This window comes from Callorhinchus milii, unplaced genomic scaffold, assembly GCF_018977255.1.
Source record: "Callorhinchus milii isolate IMCB2004 unplaced genomic scaffold, IMCB_Cmil_1.0 Scaffold14, whole genome shotgun sequence".
NCBI classification, from domain to species: domain Eukaryota; kingdom Metazoa; phylum Chordata; class Chondrichthyes; order Chimaeriformes; family Callorhinchidae; genus Callorhinchus; species Callorhinchus milii.
In genome coordinates, this window is record NW_024704755.1 from 11321255 (window position 1) to 11343377 (window position 22123).

The 22123-nt window shown below is 41.3% G+C and overlaps 1 protein-coding gene across 2 annotated transcripts in view; it reads left to right on the forward strand.

The window, feature by feature from the left end:
• The first annotated feature begins 463 nt into the window (after positions 1 to 463).
• slc12a4 (solute carrier family 12 member 4) overlaps positions 464 to 22123 on the forward strand; it is a 44338-nt gene continuing 22678 nt past the window's right edge. Inside the window, exons 1-2 of one of the 2 annotated variants that reach the window (XM_042340226.1) lie at positions 464 to 667; positions 21702 to 21790. In XM_042340226.1, the coding sequence (XP_042196160.1) occupies positions 493 to 667; positions 21702 to 21790 (264 nt within the window). In that variant the 5' untranslated portion in view covers positions 464 to 492. Of the gene's footprint in view, positions 668 to 10705; positions 10901 to 21701; positions 21791 to 22123 lie in introns of those variants that run through there. The other variant, XM_042340227.1, reaches the window with a different exon arrangement.

Sequence of the window (22123 nt, forward strand, 5' to 3'; positions counted from 1 at the left end):
GAGGGACCAGGCGGACCTGCAGTATGGGCAGCTCACGTGGTTCGGCTCTTTAAATTTTCCCGCGGTCGGAGGGCGGGGCGGGGCTGTGACGTAAGACGCCGCGTGAATGGACGGGAGGAGTACAACGGCCAAGCGCGCGTCATGCGCACATCACGCGCATGCGCACGTCGGATCAGCTCAGCGCGGGCGAAGCGGCGGGAAGGCGAGGGGTGACGTGAGCCAACGGTTTTTATTTCAAAATGTAATGACGGCGACATGAGGAAAGGCTCGCGGCCGCCGGGAAAGGCCCTCCCGGAGCCACCGGGTCGAGATAACGGAAGCCAGAGGGAGGGAGGAAGGGCGTTGGGTTAACGTTATGGTTTAATTCGACGCCCCCTCACCCCCCCCCACCCCCCCCCTTTACTGAGCGCGTGAAGGCGGCCGCGAGCCACTGTTCACACTCCCCACCGACCCCACCCCCACCACCCGGGGACAGGCCGCGGGGGAGGGAGAATGTCGGAGAGCTTCCTCATGACTTTCATCAAAGGGAAATGCGAAGGGAGGCCGAGGAAATCCGACACCGTGATCGAGAAGGAAGAGGAGGAGGAGGAAAAGAAGCGCGAGGAAACGAAAACTAAGGAAAAGGGAAGCCAGGGGACCTCCGGCGCCCCGCCCCAGCCTGGGCCAGGTAGGCATCACTTTTTGCATCACTTTTATTCGAGAAGAGGGAGGGAGAGGGGTGGGGGGGGTTGTCTCCCCCCCCCCCCCGTGTCCTGGCCAGACAAGTCTCCGAATTAAATTGGGTCACTTCACTCACGCCGCTGTTTGCCGGAGAGTGCTGTTCTGAGCGCTCTGAGACGCCGTCCGGCGTGGAGGGCGCTGTGTAAAACCAAGTTGTTGTTGTTGTTGTTGTTCTTGTTCGCAATTGGCTGCCGCGTTTCGCCTGCGAAACACACAGCCGATCCACTCGACAGCAATATCCTGTGAGACGCTTCCCGACGTGTTGACGATGTGACAAGGCACTATATCAAATGCAAGGATTAGTGCTATCATCATTATTATTACTTTGAGCCAGTGAGTGTTATGTGCTGGATTCCCCTTCGCCCCTCCCTCCCACCTGCCTTTGGTTTATTTCCAGGCAGAGGGCGAAACTTTCCTTACTCCACACAGAGCCTAATAATAATCCCTCCAAAAAACAAAAACAATAATTAAATTGGTCATTTTCAATCTACGACTGTTTGTGGGACATTGCTGTGCGCAATTGGCTGCCGCGTTCGCCCACAAATATACAGTCAATTCACTTTACAGTGTGTTCTGTGAAGCGCTTTGGGACGTCCTCCCGACGTGAAAAGCGCTATATCAAATGCAAGGATTATTATTATTATTATGTGTCCCTACAAAATGTAATTTTGCATTGTACCTGATCTCTTTTCCTGGTGTCTGTCCGGCTGGATTCTCGGGTTACCATTGAAATGAGTGTGAACAGAGAGAGGGTGGCGAGGATGTGGTACTCGCTGCCGGAAGCTTCGGTTGAAGCAAACAAGCGTCGACGTATTTAACAGGAAACTCGATGCACAGGGAGAAGGGAAGACAAAACGCAAAATACTGCCGATGCTGGACTCTGGAACAAAAACAGAGGGAGCTGGGAAAACTCAGCAGGTCAGGCAGCATCTATAGAGAAAGGAAAGCGAGTCAACGTTTCGGGTCCACGACCCTTCATCAAGGAAGACAATTGGGTTAGGAGCGGTGGAACTGTTGTCTGAGGACAGATCAATCATTTCTCTATTTTATCTGTTCAAATTATCGAATCTTTAAGTTATGTGTTTGTTGGATGTCTGGAAAAGAATTCCCAATCCACTTTTACTCATTTTTAGAATTCCAACGGATATCAGAGTTGCGTATTATATATTGCTTCGTTTGGTATCTTTTGAAATATTCAATGGCTCAAACTCAAAAATTTCCTCTAGCCTAAATGCTGTGTTGATAATGCATGTATGCATTTCCTGCTCGACCGTCCCATTGCCTCCCTCTGCTCCAGCATGCAAATTCTCCGTTGGGCCCACCGTGGGAGTCGCCGCTGGTTGTCTACCAGAAGCCATTCTAACTACCTTATCTCCTACTCTCGCCGCAGAGCTCACCGGTCCCCGACCACAGAGGCCAACCTCTCCTCCCTGATCCACATCCCTCCCCTCCTCAGAACCACCCCCCCCCCCGCCTTACCCCTCACTTTCTGCTACCAACTGTCCCCTCCGCATCGGTCTACAAAATGTCTGTTCCCTCTTCAACAAAACACACATCATCCAAGACTCATCGTTGATGAACACATCGACATGCTCGTCCTCACTGAAACCTGGATCACTCCAGGTGATACCTTCTTCCTGAATGAAGCCACGCCGCCCGGCTATACCTTCCATCACACCCCTCGGCCTAACCCCCGTGGTGGCAGCGGTGGCTCTCATCTTCCGGTCCCCGCTCGGCCTATCCCCATATTCCTCTAGAACCTTTCCTCCTTTGAGCACCTTACCCTCTATCACCCCTCCAACCTTTCCCTCAAAATTATCCTCATCTACCGCCCCCCCAAGCCCTCCCCCACCTTCATTCCTGACATCTCCACCCTTCTATCTTCCCTCTCCCTTTGCTCTGAACGCCTCCTCATTATGACGATTTCAACCTTCAGCCCCTCCTGCTCTACCTCTGCTGACTTTTCCTCCTTTATCTCCTCCTTCAATCTCTCCCTCCACATCCACTCTGCCACTACTTCCGCAGTCACCCCCTTGACCTTGACTCGGGGCCTCACCGTCTCGGACCTCACTATCATCAACAAAGCGATCTCGGACCATCACTTCATCTCCCTTAACTCCTCAATCCCTCTCCCCACTGCCACCAACCCACCTCCATCTCATACCACCCTGGAAACAAATCTCCCCCCTACTCCCTCTCGGCTGCCTGGAGTCATCTGAACTCTTCCCCTCTGGGCGTCCTCCCACACTGACCTATCCTCGCTCACCCTTCTTCACAGCTCCCTCTCCTCTATTCTTGATTCCCTCGCTCCCCTCTCTTCCCGAACCGTCTCCTACTCATGCAAGTCACCCTGGTACACCAGTCACTTCCGCTCCCTTAAAGCCCAGGTGCGTTTTACTGAGCGAACCTGGCTTAAATCAAACCTAACTGTCCACCGGCAGATTTGGCTGGACCATGTCGAATCCTACCGCTTCGCCCTCGCAACCGCGAAATCGTTGTTCTATTCCAAGACAATCTTGGAGGCTAAGGACAATCCTAGGCTCCTCTTCTCCATCTCGAACCAACTCCTCCACCCACCCTCTCACATCTCACCCATCCTCACCTCAAATGCCAACTGCGAGATGATATTGGACTTACTTGAATCTAAAGTTGAGGAAATCCGCTCAACTGCCTCTGCCACTACAACTAGTACCCCTCCCCATCTCCTCCTCCCACCCCAGCCCCTACCCACCCCTCCCTCGACACCTTTGAACTTGTCTCCCCCTCCTCTCTCATCACCACCATAACCCGTAGGACACCCACCACCTGCTCCCTGGATCCCATCCCTACCCTCTCCTTATCTTCCAGCTCCACCTCCTTGCCCCTCTACACACTGACATTGTTAAACCTCCGTGTCCTCTGGTACTGTTTCCACCCCTTTAAAAACTGCTGTCATCATTCCTATCCTTAAAAAAACCCTCCCTGGACCCTTCTCTGTCCTTGGGACGGCCTCCCGATGTGACAGGCGCTATACAACTGCAATCTTGCTGTTGTTTTCTACTCTCTAACTACCGCTCCATCTCCAACCTCCCCTTCCTCCCCAAGGTCCTGGAACGAGTTGTTGCTTCTCAGCTTCACTCCTTCCCCTTCACGAACCCCTCCAATCGGGTTTCCATGTCGCCCACAGCACAGAAACCACCCTGGTCAAAGTGACAAATGACAATCTGCCACATCTGCAACCAGGGCTCCCTCTGCCTCCTTGTCCTCCTTGATCTCTCTGCTGCTTTCGACACCGTCGACCACTCTAGCCTCAGCCACCGCCTCTCTCACCTCAACCTCCACGGCGCTGTTCTTGATTGGTTCAGATTGTACCTCTCAAACCGCCTGCACTTCATCTCCTCAAATGGCTTTTCCTCTAGCCCCCGGACTGTCTCCTGCAGCATTCCTCAGTGCTCTGTCCTTGGTCTCCTCCTCTTCAACATCTATGTGCTCCCCCTTCTTGACATCATCCACAGACATGGAGTCAACTTCTACGTGACACTCAACTCTACCTCTCTGCCTTCATCTGTGACTCTAGGCTTGTCGGCCTCCCCAGCTCCTCCCTCCACAGGCTGCAGATCATCCAGAACTCTGCAGCCCTCTCCCACACCAGGCTCCGTGACCTTATCACCCCCATCCTTGCCCAACTCCACTGGCTTCCCATCACACAGAGGATACAGTTCAAGATCCTGGTACTCACCTTCAAAGTCCTCCATTGTCTTGCTCCCCTCTGCCTCACCGACCGCCTCACCCCCTACCATCTTGTTTTCTCCCTCTGCTCAGTGGGCTCTGGCCTGCCTTGTTCGCCCCACTATCGGCGGGCAGGCCTTCCGCCACTCTGCACCCAACCTCTGGAACTCCATCCAGCAGTCCCTCCTTCTCGCCCCCTCCCTCGCCACCTTCAGGACCCACCTCAAGACACTCCTCTTTGACCATGCTTTCGATCTCCCTACTTCCTCCTCTGCCAACCCCCAACCCTCAGCTCGGGTCCGAAACTGTCTGTCCAGTGCCTTGGGATGTCCTACCGATGTGAAAGGCGCTATATAAATGTAATGTTGTATGTTGGTTTGACAAACGTGCAGTGAAAATGGAAGTTAAGTCACTGGAAATTACACACTGTGGAGTAGGTGGGATGCAGCAGTCTGCTCTATTTGCTCATGATCTGATGAAACTGAGATGGATAATTTTTTTAATGCTATTAAAGAGCCTACAGTATTAAAAATAACACAGATCATTAATGTTTGTGGGATGTGATTGTGGGAGGAAAGTATAATCAGACCACTCATTCTAATTTACTTTGCTCCCGGCAGTATAAAATGAATAGGCGTTCCTGAGTGAGAAAGCGACTTGACTTGTTGACTTTCAGCTGAACTGAGTTTCGGTAAAAACCATAGACTGCTGTAGTCATTTGGCATCTTAATTTGTTTGCCATTTTATTAAATTGTGGTTGCCTTCCCCCCAGGAGAATGTGCATTTCATTCCAGCAATCTATCTATGGGATTTCCATGTGTAGGTGGGATGCATGGAGATCTCAGCTTGGTTTGGATAAGCTTAAGCAATTGTGATGAGTTTCCACATATGGCTGACCAAAAAAAATTAGATTGATAGCAGATCTTTTAATCTTGTTCCCCATCTTTTCTTCATATCCCTTAAAACCTTTATTTCCTAAGTAGCTTGATTATTACTGTTTGCGTCAACACTTAACTAAATTTTTACAGCTGTAGATTATGTTTATATGTCTAGACTTCAAAACTTCTGCAAAAGGGTTGGTTATTGCCTCATTAAATATTAGGCAGTTTTAGAGAATTGTATTTAATGCAACCATTCAATTTTAGAGGGAAATGTTTTTTTTGCAAATTACTTGAACATTGAATAATTTGTCAATTATTTAGGTGTATTTGGTGGCTAGGACGTGCCAAGTACCTATGAAGTGTTAAGCCACCAACAGAAAAATGAATAGAAATAGTTTAAAAGTTCTAGCTTCAGTTTGTAATGAACAATTCATCTGGCATTGTGTAGCTAAAACCAATGTGATTTCAATAATGATGAACTTGTATCGCTGTGATATTAACCAAACTGGATTGCTTGTAAGTATAATACAGTTGACATTTCTGTATTCTTTCCTTCTCATTTCTTCTCTGTTCATGAGGATGAAAGGTACTGCTCTTCAAATGATACAGCATAGGAAATTTGTACTGCATTCTGTCTCTTTAGAAACTTTGTTGAGCTCTGTGTAGCACTGAAGAAACACTCTAATACATAAACTGAGAGAACACCTCAGCATTTACCAGGCTTTTGTTCTTGGTCGTGTGCTCCCTTTTACATTTCTAATCTGATGCCGGAACATCTGGTCACTTAAAATCAGCAATTGTTTATTCATCAATCTGATTTTTTTTAATATTCCCTGAACATACTTTGCTGTTTGGGCACGTTAGCATTTTTGGTTTTCTTAATTGGGCTGAGTTTGCTTTTCACACTGACGTAAGCTTCACATTGCATGCAAATTCTTGACTCTATTTGAATGTTTCTATTTTAATCTGCATACTGCCAATCAGTTTTGCAAATGTTCTTGTAGTTTCTAGGTGTATTTACATCAGATCCTGCTGCTGTGTATATACAACATTCTTTGAGTTTGTTCATAATGAGCTTTACTGACTTCCACCTATATTAAGGGTTAGTGTGCCAAATTAAAATTTTGCACATAAGCTTTATTTATGAAACGTATGTGCAGAATTCACTTAACATGTCTGCCATTTCATGACCTGAAATGCTTCCAACCAATTTAATGCACTCTGCTCATTCATTTTGTCATTTACCCTGGCTAAGTAATGAAGACTGGGTGAAAAGTAAGTTAAAAACAAAATAATTTGAACAATTAGCATGGATAACTTTTGAAAAGTTTCTTAATGTTGCAGGAGAAAACTCACTGGAAAAAATCTCATAAAATTCTTTTTGCTGTTGCACTGACTGTGTTGCAGTTGCATGAGAGTCAAAAAACAGTGAAGCAAATAATGGACAAAGACCATTCGCTCTTGCTAGCACATGCTTGTCAGGTTTGACATTTAAATATAGATTATTCTCTTTGTTGGTTTGTAAACTCAGGGCATTTTTTAAACTTTGATGTGAGGCATTTCTCACAATGAATTAATTCTGTTGAAGATAAGATATTAGAAAACTTAATTCCATTAAATAGGAATCTACAGATGTGTATGTTCTACTTGCTGATTTCTATAGAATTGGTATTAAATTGATTTTTAAAAAAGGATCCCATCAGAAGATTTAAGAAATGTATTTTCAAAGTTGTGCTTTTGTAACTGAGTAGATATGCAAAACCTTTAAATTAGTTGCTTTTGAGAATTTGCTATTTTATCCTTTTTTGATATTTTTTCCTATTTCTGGTGACGCTTTAGCCATTTACTGTTTAATCTTCTGCTTTTTTGACTGTATTTCTGCTTATGTTCAATTTGATCACTACTTGTTCCTCAGTTTACCGTCTGGTAATTTGTTAGCCTTGGCTATCTGCCTATTTTACTACCGCAATGATAGAGAAACATGGATATATAAATACATGAAGATTTATTTTAATTAACAATTTGTTGTGTGAGAAATTATAGATGAGATCAGTTTTTTACAGAAAGGATATATTTCTTAGTGTATTGGCAATGCAATTTTGGTAAGTACACTTAAATTCACTTAGAACTTGGTGTCTGTATATCGTTGGGGCTGGAAAAAAAGATTGGCCACTAGTTGCGTTAGACAGATGTTTGCTGAATAGGGGTGGTTTTTATTAAGGAGAATCGGTCGGGACTGTTCCAAGATAGTTGTTGACAGCAGGTGGTTGCTGAATATAGATGGTTGCTTGACAGGTTTGACTGTATTAGGTTCAGCTAAAGCTGCAAAAGGTATTCATTGCAGCATGTATTTGCATTGATCATTTTTGTCAGATACTGATAGATATAGAAAACCTAACCTGAAACTTCAGTGTCAGTTACTGTGAACTCTTATTTGTAAACCACTGTAAATTTTCAAATAAAAAGTGGTACCTTGGCAGGTCATAATACTAAAACCAAATAAACATTCAACTGGAAATCTACATGGCAGAGAGCTGGGAGGGGGAGAGGTGATGGGATTTCAGAAGAGTTCTAGTGGATAAATTGCTGAAAGCTTGCCTGCCAAAGCCAGAATGGCATGACGTTGGGGGAGCAGAAGGAACACAGAGGTACAGTGGAGCAAGGCCCTGAAAGCATTGAAGGAAGGAAGAGGATCAGAAAGTTGCTCCATATGGGCCCTTGGAGCCCCGCCTCGCCTCCTGTATGGCTTCCTATCCCCAGAAGATTTAATTTAAAATCTTTGTCCTTTCCTTCAAATGTCTACACAGCTTTTCACCACCCTACTTTAGATCTCCTGTAAGGCTAATTCCCCAACTACTCCCAACGTTTTGCTAACTCTGCCCTGTTTGATTTAATCCACACCACCATCAGCAAGTGAGCTTTCAGCCACTTTGCTTCTGCCCTCTGGAATTTGTCTGAAATTTCACCTCCTTGCCCCTTCCTCTTCTATACAAATGTAATCTTGTTGTTGCTTTCAAAACCTGTTTAAAGACAGGTTGTCTCATAGGTCACTTCCCCTGTATCCGCCCACCTCCCTCCCAGCCTGGACTACCAGTCATTCTTTGTAAAGCACTGTTGTTGTAGATGACTATTTTGATAATATAGTATGTAGATTTCTGGTTGAAGTTGCATTTGTTTTTAATATTTAGATCTGCAAGATAATTCTTTAAGTAACTGACACTGAAGCTTACGGTTGAATTTTCTTTCCCATCTCTGTGTGATCTGTTTTTATTTGTTGTTGTGTGAACCATCAGCAAATCGTTCCAGTGCTTTTAGTAGATTACCAGCCACATCTTTGCACAGAGTACGACCAACAACATTTTTATCTAGAGTGCTGAAATACTACTATATGCAATGTAGCAATGTTGCATTCTTCTTTATATACAACTTGTTGCAGCTACACTTGCAACCAAAGGATCAGCTGTAACTGCAACAAAAAACACAAAACTGAAATGCATTTTAGATCATAACTCATGAACGATAGGAGATGCCCAAAAACAAATATGCCCTTGTCACGCCTGGATGCAAGACTTTTTTGATGAGGTATAAATCATGTCTCTACGTCAATCGTTTATTGAAATCCTATTCTGTGGATTTTATATTCTGTGAAGTGCTTTCAGACATCCAGAAGACGTGAAAATCACGATATCAAATGCAAGGATTATTATTATATTATTATGGAAGCACAGACAGACGTTGCTGTTTTATTAGTATAGACGAGAGAGAAATACCTGTTGCAGCTTCGCTTGCAACCAAAGGATCCCATATGGAATGTAGATTGACCGACATTTTATCTTTATCTATACTCAGCTGGGAAGACTTCTTTTGGGAGGACTCCTTAAAGCTACGCTAACCGAATGGGTTTATTGTGTTTGTGTGATCTGGCAGGTCCTCGAGTTATTGCAAGACAACAGAACTGCCATATATTTGTTGCTGAATATATTAGTATCGATGTATCTCTTTAGAGGGATGTGTGCTTTCCTCTGTGGCTACTTTGTTGCAGAAGCCATGCATACCTCATATTTTGGGGCTAAATTAAAGCATTTTTTAAATATAGCTCATCAGCAATAGGAGATTCCCCGCCCCCCCCCAAAAAAAATGCCTGTGACATTCGCATGCAAGATCTTTCCGATGAGGTATAAATCATGTCTCTACGGCAATCGGTTATTGCGTTATTGGTGGATACAAAACCGATACACAGACACTTTGTCTTTATTAGTATAAGCTTTGTCTTCCCAACTCCTCCCTCCACAGGCTGCAGATAATCCAGAACTCTGCAGCCCGTGTCCTCTCCCGCACCAAATTCCGCGACCCCATCTCCCCCATTCTTTCCCAACTTCATTGGCTCCCTATCCTTCAGAGGATCCAGTTCAAGATCCTGGTCCTCACTTACAAAGCCCCCCATGGCCTCTCTCCACTCTACCTCTGCGACCTCCTAACCCCCCTACTAACTGCCCGCTTACTCCGCTCAGCTGGCTCCGGCCTGCTCCACATCCCCCCACCCACCCATCCTACCATTGGCGGGAGATCCTTCTGTCACTCTATCCCCAACCTCTGGAATTCCATCCCCCAATCACTCCCCCTCCTTAGCCTCCTTCAAGTCCGGCCTCAAAACCTCCTCTTCGACCATGCCATCGCTCACACCCCCTTTCCCTCCCTTCCTCTCCCTGAGCCCAGCTCGGGTCTGAAATGCTGTACACTGTCCAGCGCCTTGGGAAGTCCTCCCGACATGAAAGGCGCTATACAAATGTAATCTTGTTATTGTTGTAGTATAGATAAGGTTTAGGGTCAGGGCGAGAGATTTGAATCTATTTACAATGAGATGCCATTTATATGAGCAGGGACAGAAATGCTCCTGATAAGTCTGGAAATTCGGGTGATTGATTAATTGTCAAGGCCACTGGTTTTCTGGGGTCACAGAGAAACGTATGAAATTATGGATTGTGGTTGGCTGCGCAGGATATAAATTTACTGATAGTGGGGCCTAGTCATTCAGTATTAATCAGCCTAAATTGTTACCAATAAGTAGATCTGATTTTTTTATCTTAGGAAGATGAGCCACTTTTTTTTACTAAAAAGTTTTATTTTTGTTCCTTTTCTCCTGATATGAAAGCATGTTATGGCTAATGTTTAACATTGAAAAGAACAGCAGTTTATTTTGTGATAATTGCTTCTTGCTACGCTCTTTTTGGCTTGCTTAGTCCATAAACTTTTCCTGAAGTTAGTATCAACTGATAAGATGTGAGTAGTTTTTCACCAGCATTTTGGCTTATTTACTGACACAGACGATGGGTGGAGTTCCCAAATGTAGTAATTTCCTTTCAGAGGAAGTGACCACACTGTACTGGTATGCATTCTGAGCAAGAGAGCCCCAGCTGTTCAGCTGAGGAAGAAGGAGCACCGAGTTTGGGCTGTGAAAATGCCTCATTTTACTGTGGTGCCAGTAGAAGACCAGAAATCAGATTATGATAGTTTGGAAGGAATCACCTGGGTTGATTACAGAGAGCCTGGACAGAGTTCAGCAGACCCTGATGATACAGTGAGCTTTGATGGTACGTTGTTAAAAAAAGTTTTGTAAATTCTCTTCAACTATTTTCTCCTAACCATATTCTCTTTTCTTTTAAAAAAGCAGCTAAACTGTCTAAAAAGTATGCTTAACTGCCTTGATGTAGTTTGAATACAGTTTCCCATGATTTAGCACTTCAACTAAGAATCACTACAGAAAGTTTTGTTGGTATGCTGGAAGTGGTTTGGTTTACTGTGCTTTTCAGACAGTGGTTTATTGTGCAATCTGCAGTGCTACCAGGAATTCTGATGTAAGGATGAATTAAAGTGGGAATGGCATACTTTCTAAGTCAGGCAGACTGAAGCAGCAATTTGAGATGTCTGAGTAGTGAAAGTAAATCTGATCTTAAGAAGCGAGAGAGATTTTAAAGTATTTCCGTTTGTGCAAGTAATGGTATTTTTTGTATTGTTTATTTTTTTAAATAGTTCAAATTTTGATTTGAATACGCTATACCGTTTGTAAGCTCAGAATATTAAGGTATAAAAGGAAATGTCTGTTTGGATCACTGTATTGTTCAATAATGTATTAACTAAAACACAGAGCTATTGTATTTCATTTTAAAGTTTAACTTTTTAAAAATGTATACATATTTTAGGATTTTTCAGACTGATTGAGCGATTGGCTGGTGTAGCTTTGTTAATGTATTTTGCATGTATTATCACATTTTTCTAAGCAATGAAATGTCAATTATTTCTGACATTTTTCGCAATCGTATGTTTTCAAGTCATCCTAAAGCATCACAAAAATTCAATGCAGAAGGCCAGCCTTCCTGGTGCAGGAGAGGACATGGGCTGCAGAGTTCTGGGTGATCTGCAGCCTACGGAGGGAGGAGTCAGGAATGCCGACAAGCAGAGTCAAGCCTCGATGTAATGAAAGCGTGTATGAGGGTTTCGGCGGCCTGCAGTGTGAGACAGTGTCAGAGTCGGGCAATGTTGCAGAGGTGGGGGAAGACAGAGCGGATCATGTCGCAGATGTGGAGTAGAAAGGATAGTTGAGGGTCAAACAAGAAGCCAAATTCCGGACTGGCTTAGTAAGGTAGAGTATGCAACCATGGATGATAATACTCCCCAGAAATGTGGAGGTGCTGTCTGGAGCCAATCAGGAGAGCCTCGGACTTGTTGATGTTCAACTGAAGAAAATTAGTTCTCATCCAGGACTTGATGTCTGACAGACATTCTGTCAGGACAGCAATGGTCCTGGAGTCAAGGGTGTAGGCAGAGAAGTACAGTTGGGTGTCATCCAACTGGATGACATGATCCAACATGTGGAAGTTGATCCCATTTCTGTGGATGATGTCATCAAGAGGGAGCATATAGCTATTGCAGAGGAGGGGACCAAGGACAGAGCCCTGCGGAATGCCGCACAAGATTGTGTGGAGGCTAGAGGAGAAACCATTTGTGGAGATGAAGTGAAATGGCGTGAGAGGTGCGATCTGAACCAGTGAAGGAGAGCCGTGAAGGTTGAGAGAAGACGTGGTGGCTGAGGATAGAGTGGTCAACGGTGTCAAAGGCAGCAGAGAGGACAAGGAGGTAGAGGGAGCCCTGGTCTCAGATGGACAGAATGTCATTTCTCACTTTGACCAGGGCTGTTTCTATTCTGTTGGCAGCACGGAAACTGGACTGGAGGGGTTCGTGAAGGGAGTGGTGGGAGAGGAAGCAGCGAACCTGGGAAGCAACAACTCATTCCAGGACCTTGGAGAGGAAAGGGAGGTTGGAGATGGGGCAGTAGTTTGAGAGTAGAGATAGGTCCAGGGAGGATTTTTTAAGGGTAGGAGTGATGACGGCGGTTTTTAATGGGGTGGGAAAAGTATCAGTGGACAGGGAGAGGTTTATGATGTCTGTGAGTAGAGAGGTAAAGAGGTGTAGCTGGCAGGTAAGGAAAGGGGTGGGGATAGGGTCGAATGAGCATATGGTCAGTTTCATGCAGGTTCTAGTGGTGAGAGAGGAGTGGGAGATAGGTTCAAAGGTGTAGAGGGAGCAGTGGGAGGGGAAGATGGGGAGGGTGTAGCATACGGAATGGCAGAGGGAGCTGAGCGGATCCCCTCGGTTTTGGATCCGAGGAAGTCCAGCATCGCCTCACAGTTGGCATTTGAGGTGAGAATGGGCGAGGTGTGAGAGGGTGGGTGGAGGAACCGGTTGTTTGGTGATGGAGAAGAGGAGGCTGGGGTTGTCCTTGGACTCCAAGATTGTCTTGGAATAGACCGAGAATTTAGCGGAGGCATGGGCGGAACTGTAAGATTTGATAAGGTCCAGCTAGATCTGCCAATGGACCGTTAAATTTGATTTAAACCAGGTTAGGGTAATCTCAGCCTAATGACTCACACCAGACTACTACCAACTGAATAAAACTGCTCATGTACTCATGGCGCTCCTAACGGCTGCCAAAAGCTAGTTAATTTTTAAAGTTATTAAAGAACTGAGAGTGCAGCTGGCTCCCTAAGAGTAATACAAACTTAGGCAATCCAATAAATCACCTATAAATTCTTAACCTTGCATATTTTAATCTTCCAAAGTTGGCTTTGCCTTGATTGCAGCGAGGTGGGATTTGAGGTTACAACTGTCTTCCAATTCTAATCTGGAACCACCTGAGGTGTATTAATTGATTGATGACAGTTCCTTCATCTCAAACAACACATCTACATCATTTTCAGTTTTGATTTGAAACGTGCATCTAATCAACCAAAATATGTAGTGTAGGCTTTGCCTTTAATCTTGTGTCCTCTTCCCCCCCACACACCCCATTTCTTTCCCATGCATAAATCATTCCCAGCATTGGGTTAAATTCATTTTTTGGCCCTGATATTAACTGTAATTTTTGCTTATTTCTGAAAAGTGAAATGGAAAATCACTCTGAGTGAATTTGGAAAGAGCTTAAAGGGGCGTCTCCAGTTATTTCTGTTATGCTTAAACATGGACACTAGCAAAAGTATAGAGAGCCTTTGGATGGGGATGATTATGATGACTCATTTGGGAAGAGTTGCAGGCCTGGAGGAGCATTTTCAATGAGTTGCAGGATGCTCTTTCTTGTTTACAGTGTTGCTGGACACATTGTTTAAATCTAACAACTGAGTGATATTCAATTTTCATTGGTAAATAGGGAAAAGATGATTTTAGTCTCAATGGGAAATGCACACAGTTTTTAACTCAGAATGTTAGGAGAAGTGCGAATGCAGTAGATCCATAAAGGTTAAAATGTTAAAAGGACTTGTTTAAATGCTTTTGTGTTTATCCAAGGAAGAATTTGAAAGAAAACAAATGTAATGTTGAAATGAGAATTAGTTGGTAAAGACATGAAAATAAAAGGCATTGGCATAACATAAGTAGGAAATTTCTTAATTTTGTTTAAAAAAGATAAACATATTAAAGAAGACGGATTGGTATTATTGGTAAGGAAAGGATGACGAATCATCTGAGTAGGTAAACATAACACAGAAAGTGCGCTGAGTATGCACATGGATAATAGCCCAAGCATGCGAGTAATTAACACATACTATTGATTGGCAACTCAAGAAAGGCATTTGCAAGTAATTGGAATAATTATCAAAGGAGATCTCAATAACCCAGAGTAATTTTCCAGAGGTAATCAGTCTGTCCTCAACACAACATAAAGATTGATTCTAAAGAAGGCACTACATTAGATTTAGATTTTTTTGAATATTTAGAAACCTAGACAGGTTGTGTGAATAGTGAACATTATGCAGTATTTCATACTGCAGCTATTTTGAAAAAAAATTGTGTAAAGCTTGCGAAAGGTAACTTTGGAGTTTTGTTCAAATCCAACAATTTTTTGAATATAACTAAACACTACAGTATGGTTTCAAATAAATTCTTTACTTATAGAGGTATTTAACTATCTGGGTTTCTTTTGATGTGCTTAACTGATGGCTCCAGGGTATATTTTTATTATCCCTAAATAGCATTAACAGGACTCCAGTTATGATAAAGTATGTCTAGTTACGACTTGCTTTGCGCACTGTACTGTTTGATATCTCTTCAGCTGTTTAGTTGTTTGGGTTAGGTATGTGGGCATGTTGCAGGCTAGTCAAAAGTTTTGTGTGAAGTTCTGACCTAGCAGGCATATTATTTTCAGAATTTTATTAAAACAACATTGACGTAAAGATAAAATTAATATCTACACATTTGATACATGCACTATTAATTCTAGTATCATCTACTAGATCTTGCTCTAAAATGTTGACTGTTAATAGCTATTTACCTAATGTAAGTAGCTATTGAGTAACCTTGGTCACTCAATCCACGACTGATTGTGGGCAGTGTTGTGTGCAATTGGCTGTCGTGTTTCACCTACAAAACATAGAATCAATTCACTTCATAGTATATTCTGTGAAGCACTTTGAGATATCTCAAAGATGTGATAATGCACCAAATCAAATGGAAGGATAATTATTGTTGTATACAATATTTAAATTACGCATTAATTAAAATGTACTTCCAATACCGTTTGCAGTAGATATTTCAAAAACATTTTTGAATCATATTTGTAGCTTAATTAGGCAATGATGAGTGAAGCATGAAACTGCTTAGTTGAAGTCTTGATTCTTAGTGTAACTTGATCTTTAATTACATGTTGCGGAATAAATGGTGCATTCACTGCAGTTGGTCTTTTTTTGGAGCTTGTTGGAAGCACAGGATACTTTTTTTTTAGACAAATGAATGCAGCTCAGTGTAGATGTTCCCAGGCTAATCTGCGCTTTTTGTTTGAATCGAAAGACACTTAATATTTAGATAATTTGGTGAAAGTTTGGTGCGTTTAATCGACATTTGCTTCTGAATACATTTTAGGTATCTAAACTTTTTTTTACAAGTACATGTAGCAGCATTTTTCTCAGCCACGAGCTGTGTAACTTTTAACATGTAGACTTTTTACAGACATGTATTAATTTGTTTACACAGTATTTGGTTTGTTGGCAACCATTTCCATTTCCTACAAAGTAGTTTATTTCATTAAAGTGTAAAGAAAAGTTTGAAAATCGAGCAGCAGCTCTTGAAAATACGGTGTTAGAAAAGTTGGGATAAAAAATGGTTATTCAGTTCACCGAAGCTCATCCCTTTAGTTTCAAGTCCTTCTGGCTTATATAGATTATATACTTGAGCTCTGTAATTGCTTTAATCTTAAATGTATTGTAGTCACTGTATTTAAAATGTTATCAAAGTTTCTCTGGAATACTCATACTTTGTGTTACAACTTGTCTGCAGTATAAATTTGTTTTGGGACTTGGACATTTTTTGGCTTTCCACCTCTCTTGATTCCAACCCCTAGCTCGGGTCTGCAGCCTTCACTGTCCAATGCCTTCGGACATCTTCCCAATGTGAAGGCCGGTAAATAAATGCAATTTTTTGTTGTTGTTAACAACATTGGTACTTTCAATGTCAACCACGGTTTCCGGCAGTGAATTCCATATTCTCCCACCCTCTGCACAGTGAAGTCCTTTTAAACATCCTCTAATAGATCCATTTTAGATCTTGGAGTGGGGACTACAGCAACAACAACAACTTGGATTTATATAGCGACCTCCACGCCGGACGGCATCTCAGAGCGCTTCACAGAACCGAATGTGGGAGAGGAAGGACAATTGGGGGTCGAACCTGACACCAAGGTTGCGTATGGGTTCAGAGAGTTTTAGGGGGAGGTCAGGTAGGTGGAGGAGGTGAGAGCCATGGGATTTGAGACGTTGACGAGAGCCAAAAAGTCTTGTCGACGTTCAGTTGAAGGAAATTTGCGCTCATCCAGCTCCTGAGGTCTGACAGGCAGGCTGACAGAACATCAGGGGACTGGGGGTTGCAAAGAGAGGTGGAAAAATAGAGTTGGGTGTCGTCCGCATACATGTGGAAATCTACCCCATGTCTGCGGATGACATCCCCAAGAGGAACCGTGTAGATCAGAAAGAGGGGGGGCCAAGGATGGATCCTTGGGGTACCCCGCAGGTAACCGGGTGAAAGTGGGAGGAGAAGCCGTTTGTGCAGATGTACTAAAATATGTTTGTCCCCATTGGTTTGCTGGGTAACTCATTTCATACACTTGCAGTTCTTTAAATGACTAAATTATTGTCGGAAGTAAGAAAGCAATAGGAAAGTACAATTAAGTAACTTTAATGATTAGAAATCAGGAATAATGAGTGAATTGCTGAATGAAGAAAAAGTAGTGTTCAACTGTTAACGAATATGATACAACATTTGTGTAAATCATTACATTACAATTGATCAATTTTATAGAAGCTCTATAAGTAATAATGATGTTGTTCTTTCTTATGAAGCCTTTGCGATTTGGTATGGTGCAATTACTGAAGACACACTAATTGGTGTTAATCATTTTCAACATACCTACTGTTCCCTGTGAATGATTCATACAAGGCACTTTTCTTCAGCTCTCAAACATGTTTTCCAAAGGGAGAAAAATAAAGTAATGTTTAAAATTCCAATGCTAAATTTAATGACTCCTCTTTATCAGTAACTCCAGTTAAATTTCAATTAATTTAACAGATTTTAAAGCTCTTGAATCAACAAATAATGTCTAAATGGACAGTTGTGGCAATAAACATTTAAAAGGAAGTGCAACAGGCATTACTTTTGAGTAAATTCCAAACTCACATGAGCAGCATCTGATACCGAGAGCTGCTGAGGTGTAACATTTGACTGCGAGAGGCTGTATAATCATAAGCTGACAAGCAGCAGTCATCTAAGGAAGTAGCTAAACTGGGAAATCCATTGCTTACTGAGATTTTCTTTAGAGATTCCATTTGATGTGTTTTACCTGAAGGGAGTTATATAAATGCAAGCTCTCTGCTTCATTTACTGTGCATGTCATAATTTCCTTATAATATGGCTTCTTGGGAATCTGTCATTGCAATCCACCTGGATTCCCAAGTTTACTCGGAGATCAGGTAGATTTCTGCTGACAAGATACATTTCAGCATGTTAACTAAGGACATCCCGGGCAGCTCAGTTATCTGACTATCTGCAAATTTGGGACTAGAAAAGTTTTTTTTTACATCCAATTGGATTCACTCAGCACTTCACCTCTTTGGGGATGATAAAATAAAAGATAAGCCAGGTAGCTCTGTAGCAGTCCTTGGCACTGTTGATAGTTGGCCAGGCCTGTCTGACATCTGTCTGCAGCAATTTGTCCCAGCATCCTTTTGCTCAGGAGGGAAAGAAATTAGCCACAAAGTACCAGTATTCAGGAAGTCCTTGTACGTTGTTTTTTTAAAATCCCTGATAAGAAACAACTTTATCCTGATTTTCAACACTTTTATTTTCTAATGATAATACAATACAAACTTACATTTACATAGCGGCTTTCAACTCGGGAAGATATCTCAAATTACCTACTATATTTGGATTTGGTGCTTGAGTTTATATTGCAAATAATGAATTGAATTTGTTGACATCATCCGAACAGTATTCTAATGATCGTAACGATAATCAAGTAATGATGTTCTTTTATTGAATTTATTTTATCACAAAAAAATTGAGCTAGGTGACCTGGAAGTTGTTTCTCATTTTATAATGTTATAATGCATTTAGTGTGAAACAAGATTTAAATAGATCTACATATTGTTGGTAATTTTACATATATCATTTAATGGTAAATTTGCTGTGATTTAATTTAAAATGGAGTTTTATTCATGTTGTTAACTTGAAAAGTCGATTAACAACCAATATCTAGGTTGTGGCATGTATCCTAAAATGTTATGACACTTAAGTCTTCTTTTAAGCTTTGCAATGTAGAATGAATAAATAGGTGCCAGCGTTAAGAGAGTGGATGCTTATTCCACCGTGAAATAATGTTAGCGCTGTATGTATTAATCGAAACGGCAGTAAAGCCTGCCATACAAACTCCTTCTGGCATTTAATTCAAAATTGGATGACTGACAGAAATCCTAGTTGGAAAGTAAATGCAAAGCAAAGGGATGTGGACGTGAGTTTCTTTTAGTCAAACAATAAAGTGACATAAACTGTACAAATCATATGGTTCATTCGAAAAAGAAAATGTTGCTTGTACAAAACCATGGGCAGACTTAATTTGGAGTAACATCTCTGATTTAACAGCTTGCCTCAGCACTGCAGTGTAGTTCTTGCATGCTAATACCCAAACGAAGTGGACTTGACTTGAAATACATTAATTGATTGTATCAGTTGGCTCTAATAAAACTGAAATGTCAACAGTGAAAGATGTATTTTAAAAAGTTTGCAATACGACAGATGTATTCTGTCCAATCCACATCACTTTCAATTGGAAAAAAAACTTCTGATTTGACTGGTACTTTTTTTTGTGCTAATAACAAAATCAATCCTTATTATTAAAAATATTCCATTGATAATTTAAATAATTTAAAGTTCCAAGACATTTATACTGTTTGGGTAAGAATTGCATCTTTCTCGATGCCAATTTGTATTGCCTAAAAGCATGCTTGCATTGCATACTTGGCGACCCACCATGGTCAAAAGCACAGCAATTCACTGCCAAATGTGCAGTATGAATGTAGTGTTTAATGCTTTAGGGGCAGACTCCAGGAACTGAAATGTCAGCTGTTAGTATAAATTCAGGCTTAAATTTAATTGAATATTCTGTAAAACTAATTTTACCAGAAGTACTTTTCTATGACCGTTAACTATATTTAAGTTGTATTTTTTGTTAATAAATGCTAAGTATGTCAATCTAAAGAGACCAATTTAATCGGGCATTGAGATAATCAATGTTAATATGAATGAGTAATTTGAAATGACCCTTCTGTCCCCATAATCGCCTTGAGGAACCCTTTGTAGCAGAGAAAACTAGATCAATCCTGCATGATGCATGTGTCCATTGTGTGTACGTTACAGTTCACCACCCATTGAAAGGCTTACACTTCTATTCTCCTCTAATTTCAATTTAAATAGGAATATGTACTGCAGTCATTTAGAGAGGGTAAGAAGAATGGTAAACCAACTAATTGACAATGTGGAGGTAGCATTTACAGCAGGTAAGTAATACAGATGGAGAGTGATGTTAGTGTATTATACAAGATAGTGTTGTATCTGGGTAGTACTGTTTGATCTTAAGTTGGCTGAACAGTAGTACTGCGGATCCTGTCCAACCCTGCATTGAAAAATGTGCATGCAATATTTTTATACAAACGAGCAGAGTGCTAGTTGTAGTGTTTGATAGGCATAGTGATCAAATGGAATCATTGGCATTCCGCTCATAATATTTCTATTGTCCATTTTACAATTACTAGTTTTGCACATCAATTGTACACCTTAGTTCATATTGAAGGTTGTTAATGGATTTGGATCAAGAAGAATAGCAGTTTGTGTTATGTGAAATGAAGTTTTAAAACATGCAGTTTGGCTACGTTCAGCTCATGTAGGTTTTTTTTCTCAAATCTTGACGGGTTAGAGCAGAAATATGAAACGTTTTCAGTACTTTTTAAAATTATTTTGGGGTGAAGTTTAATGTTGTCTCACTGAGTTCAAAGAACATTCCAGTTCATGCTTATTCGTTTTCACAGGAGGTGAGGTTCTTGTAGTTAATTTTAATATTTTTAAAAATGTTGCTATTGAATAATCATGCCCTTCTAGTTATACTATCTTAACAGTATTTACATTTACAGTGTACAATACTGCTGTGCTTCGTTTATAACTGCTTTATAATTTGTTTCAATACACCATTTCTTAAAAAAAACATTTCATCTGGAACTTGCATTAGTCATTTGCAATTGGAATACATTGACATATTCATGTTACTTTTAAGGATGAACAAGATATTGATAATTTAAACTAAATATGACGAAAACATTTTTTAACAATTCAGAGGATTTTGTAGCAATAGCCATATAAAACATTTTGTGGATTAATTTATTTGACTTTAGTTTATCTTAGATTATTTATAAGGAAATGAACTGTTTTATTACAACCCAAAACGTATCTGTAAGCAACTTCTCTTATGAATCAAATGCTGGGGAGAAGGTTTGCTTGAATGCCCTTTGGTCTATTGGTCTCATCCTTCCACTGCTCCCATTAGTTTGTTCATTAACACATTGTCATTGTTCAATAAACTGCATAACAGTTGATGTCAGATAGAAAAGCAGCCAGGTAGTGCAGTGGGTTAGGCATGCAACTGTAAAACGTGGGTTGAAATCCAGATGAGATGAAATTCTCCTGCCTTTAATTTTCCTATGTGAAATTAGTCATGCAGTCTCATGCCAGTTCAAAGTGGGTGTGGGTTCAAAGCACAAAGCTGGTGGTAAAATAGCACCATGATGCAATATACCCAGTGGTGACTTCTGAAGCTGGTATTAAACACATTGTTGGGAAGACTGTAGGGAAATTTATTGTGTAACTGGCTGAGCTCACCATCCTGAGAGCACTCACTGTTGATCCAAATACCGAAGTGGAAGAGTGTTCTGTTCCATAGAACTGACATTCTTCATATCAATAAGCACAGCAATTCTCCAAAACATACTTCCCCACAAATATTTCAATTAGTTTACCTTACATTATACTGCCTTGTCCATGGAAGAAATATGCTCATTCACGAATGCCATTCATGAACTGACTAATAAGAATATGAAAATGGTCTTTCAGTTATCTTCATACCAATTCTTCCCACTTTGTTCAAATTCTGGAATGCAAAGTTGGGTTATTCTTCTTGTTAGTCCATAATGTACAGCTGATACTTTAACTAATATGTTCTGTAACTGAATGCCACAGGGAGTGTATTTAACATGCAAACCCTCCATTTTTTTATTTGTCTGATATCCGTAACAATTCGTATACTTTTTATAGAAAACCACAAAGAAAACAGCCCTTTCCTAAACAACACGGATACTGTAAAAGGAAATGAATACTACGACAGAAATCTGGCCTTATTTGAGGTAAGAATTCTTATTGCACAATTCAGTATGCAGTTTTCTCCATCACTTTGAGTTGAGCACATTTTNAAAAAAACAATTGCATTTTTAATTTCTGCCTGTGCAACAGTTTCAGAGATTCAAAATCTTAAATGTAACTGATGAAATGCCATTTTTGGGTTTGATATCTTTACTAACTCCACCAGATCTGGCATCCTTTCAAGAAAAAAGCTAAATCATGGGATGTGTGAAATAGTTGATGCTTTACTGCTCTTTCAACATATTGAAAGTGAAATGTACAGGTATATTGCAATGCTATGCAGCAGATAGAAAAGCAACAACTGATTAAGGGTCAGT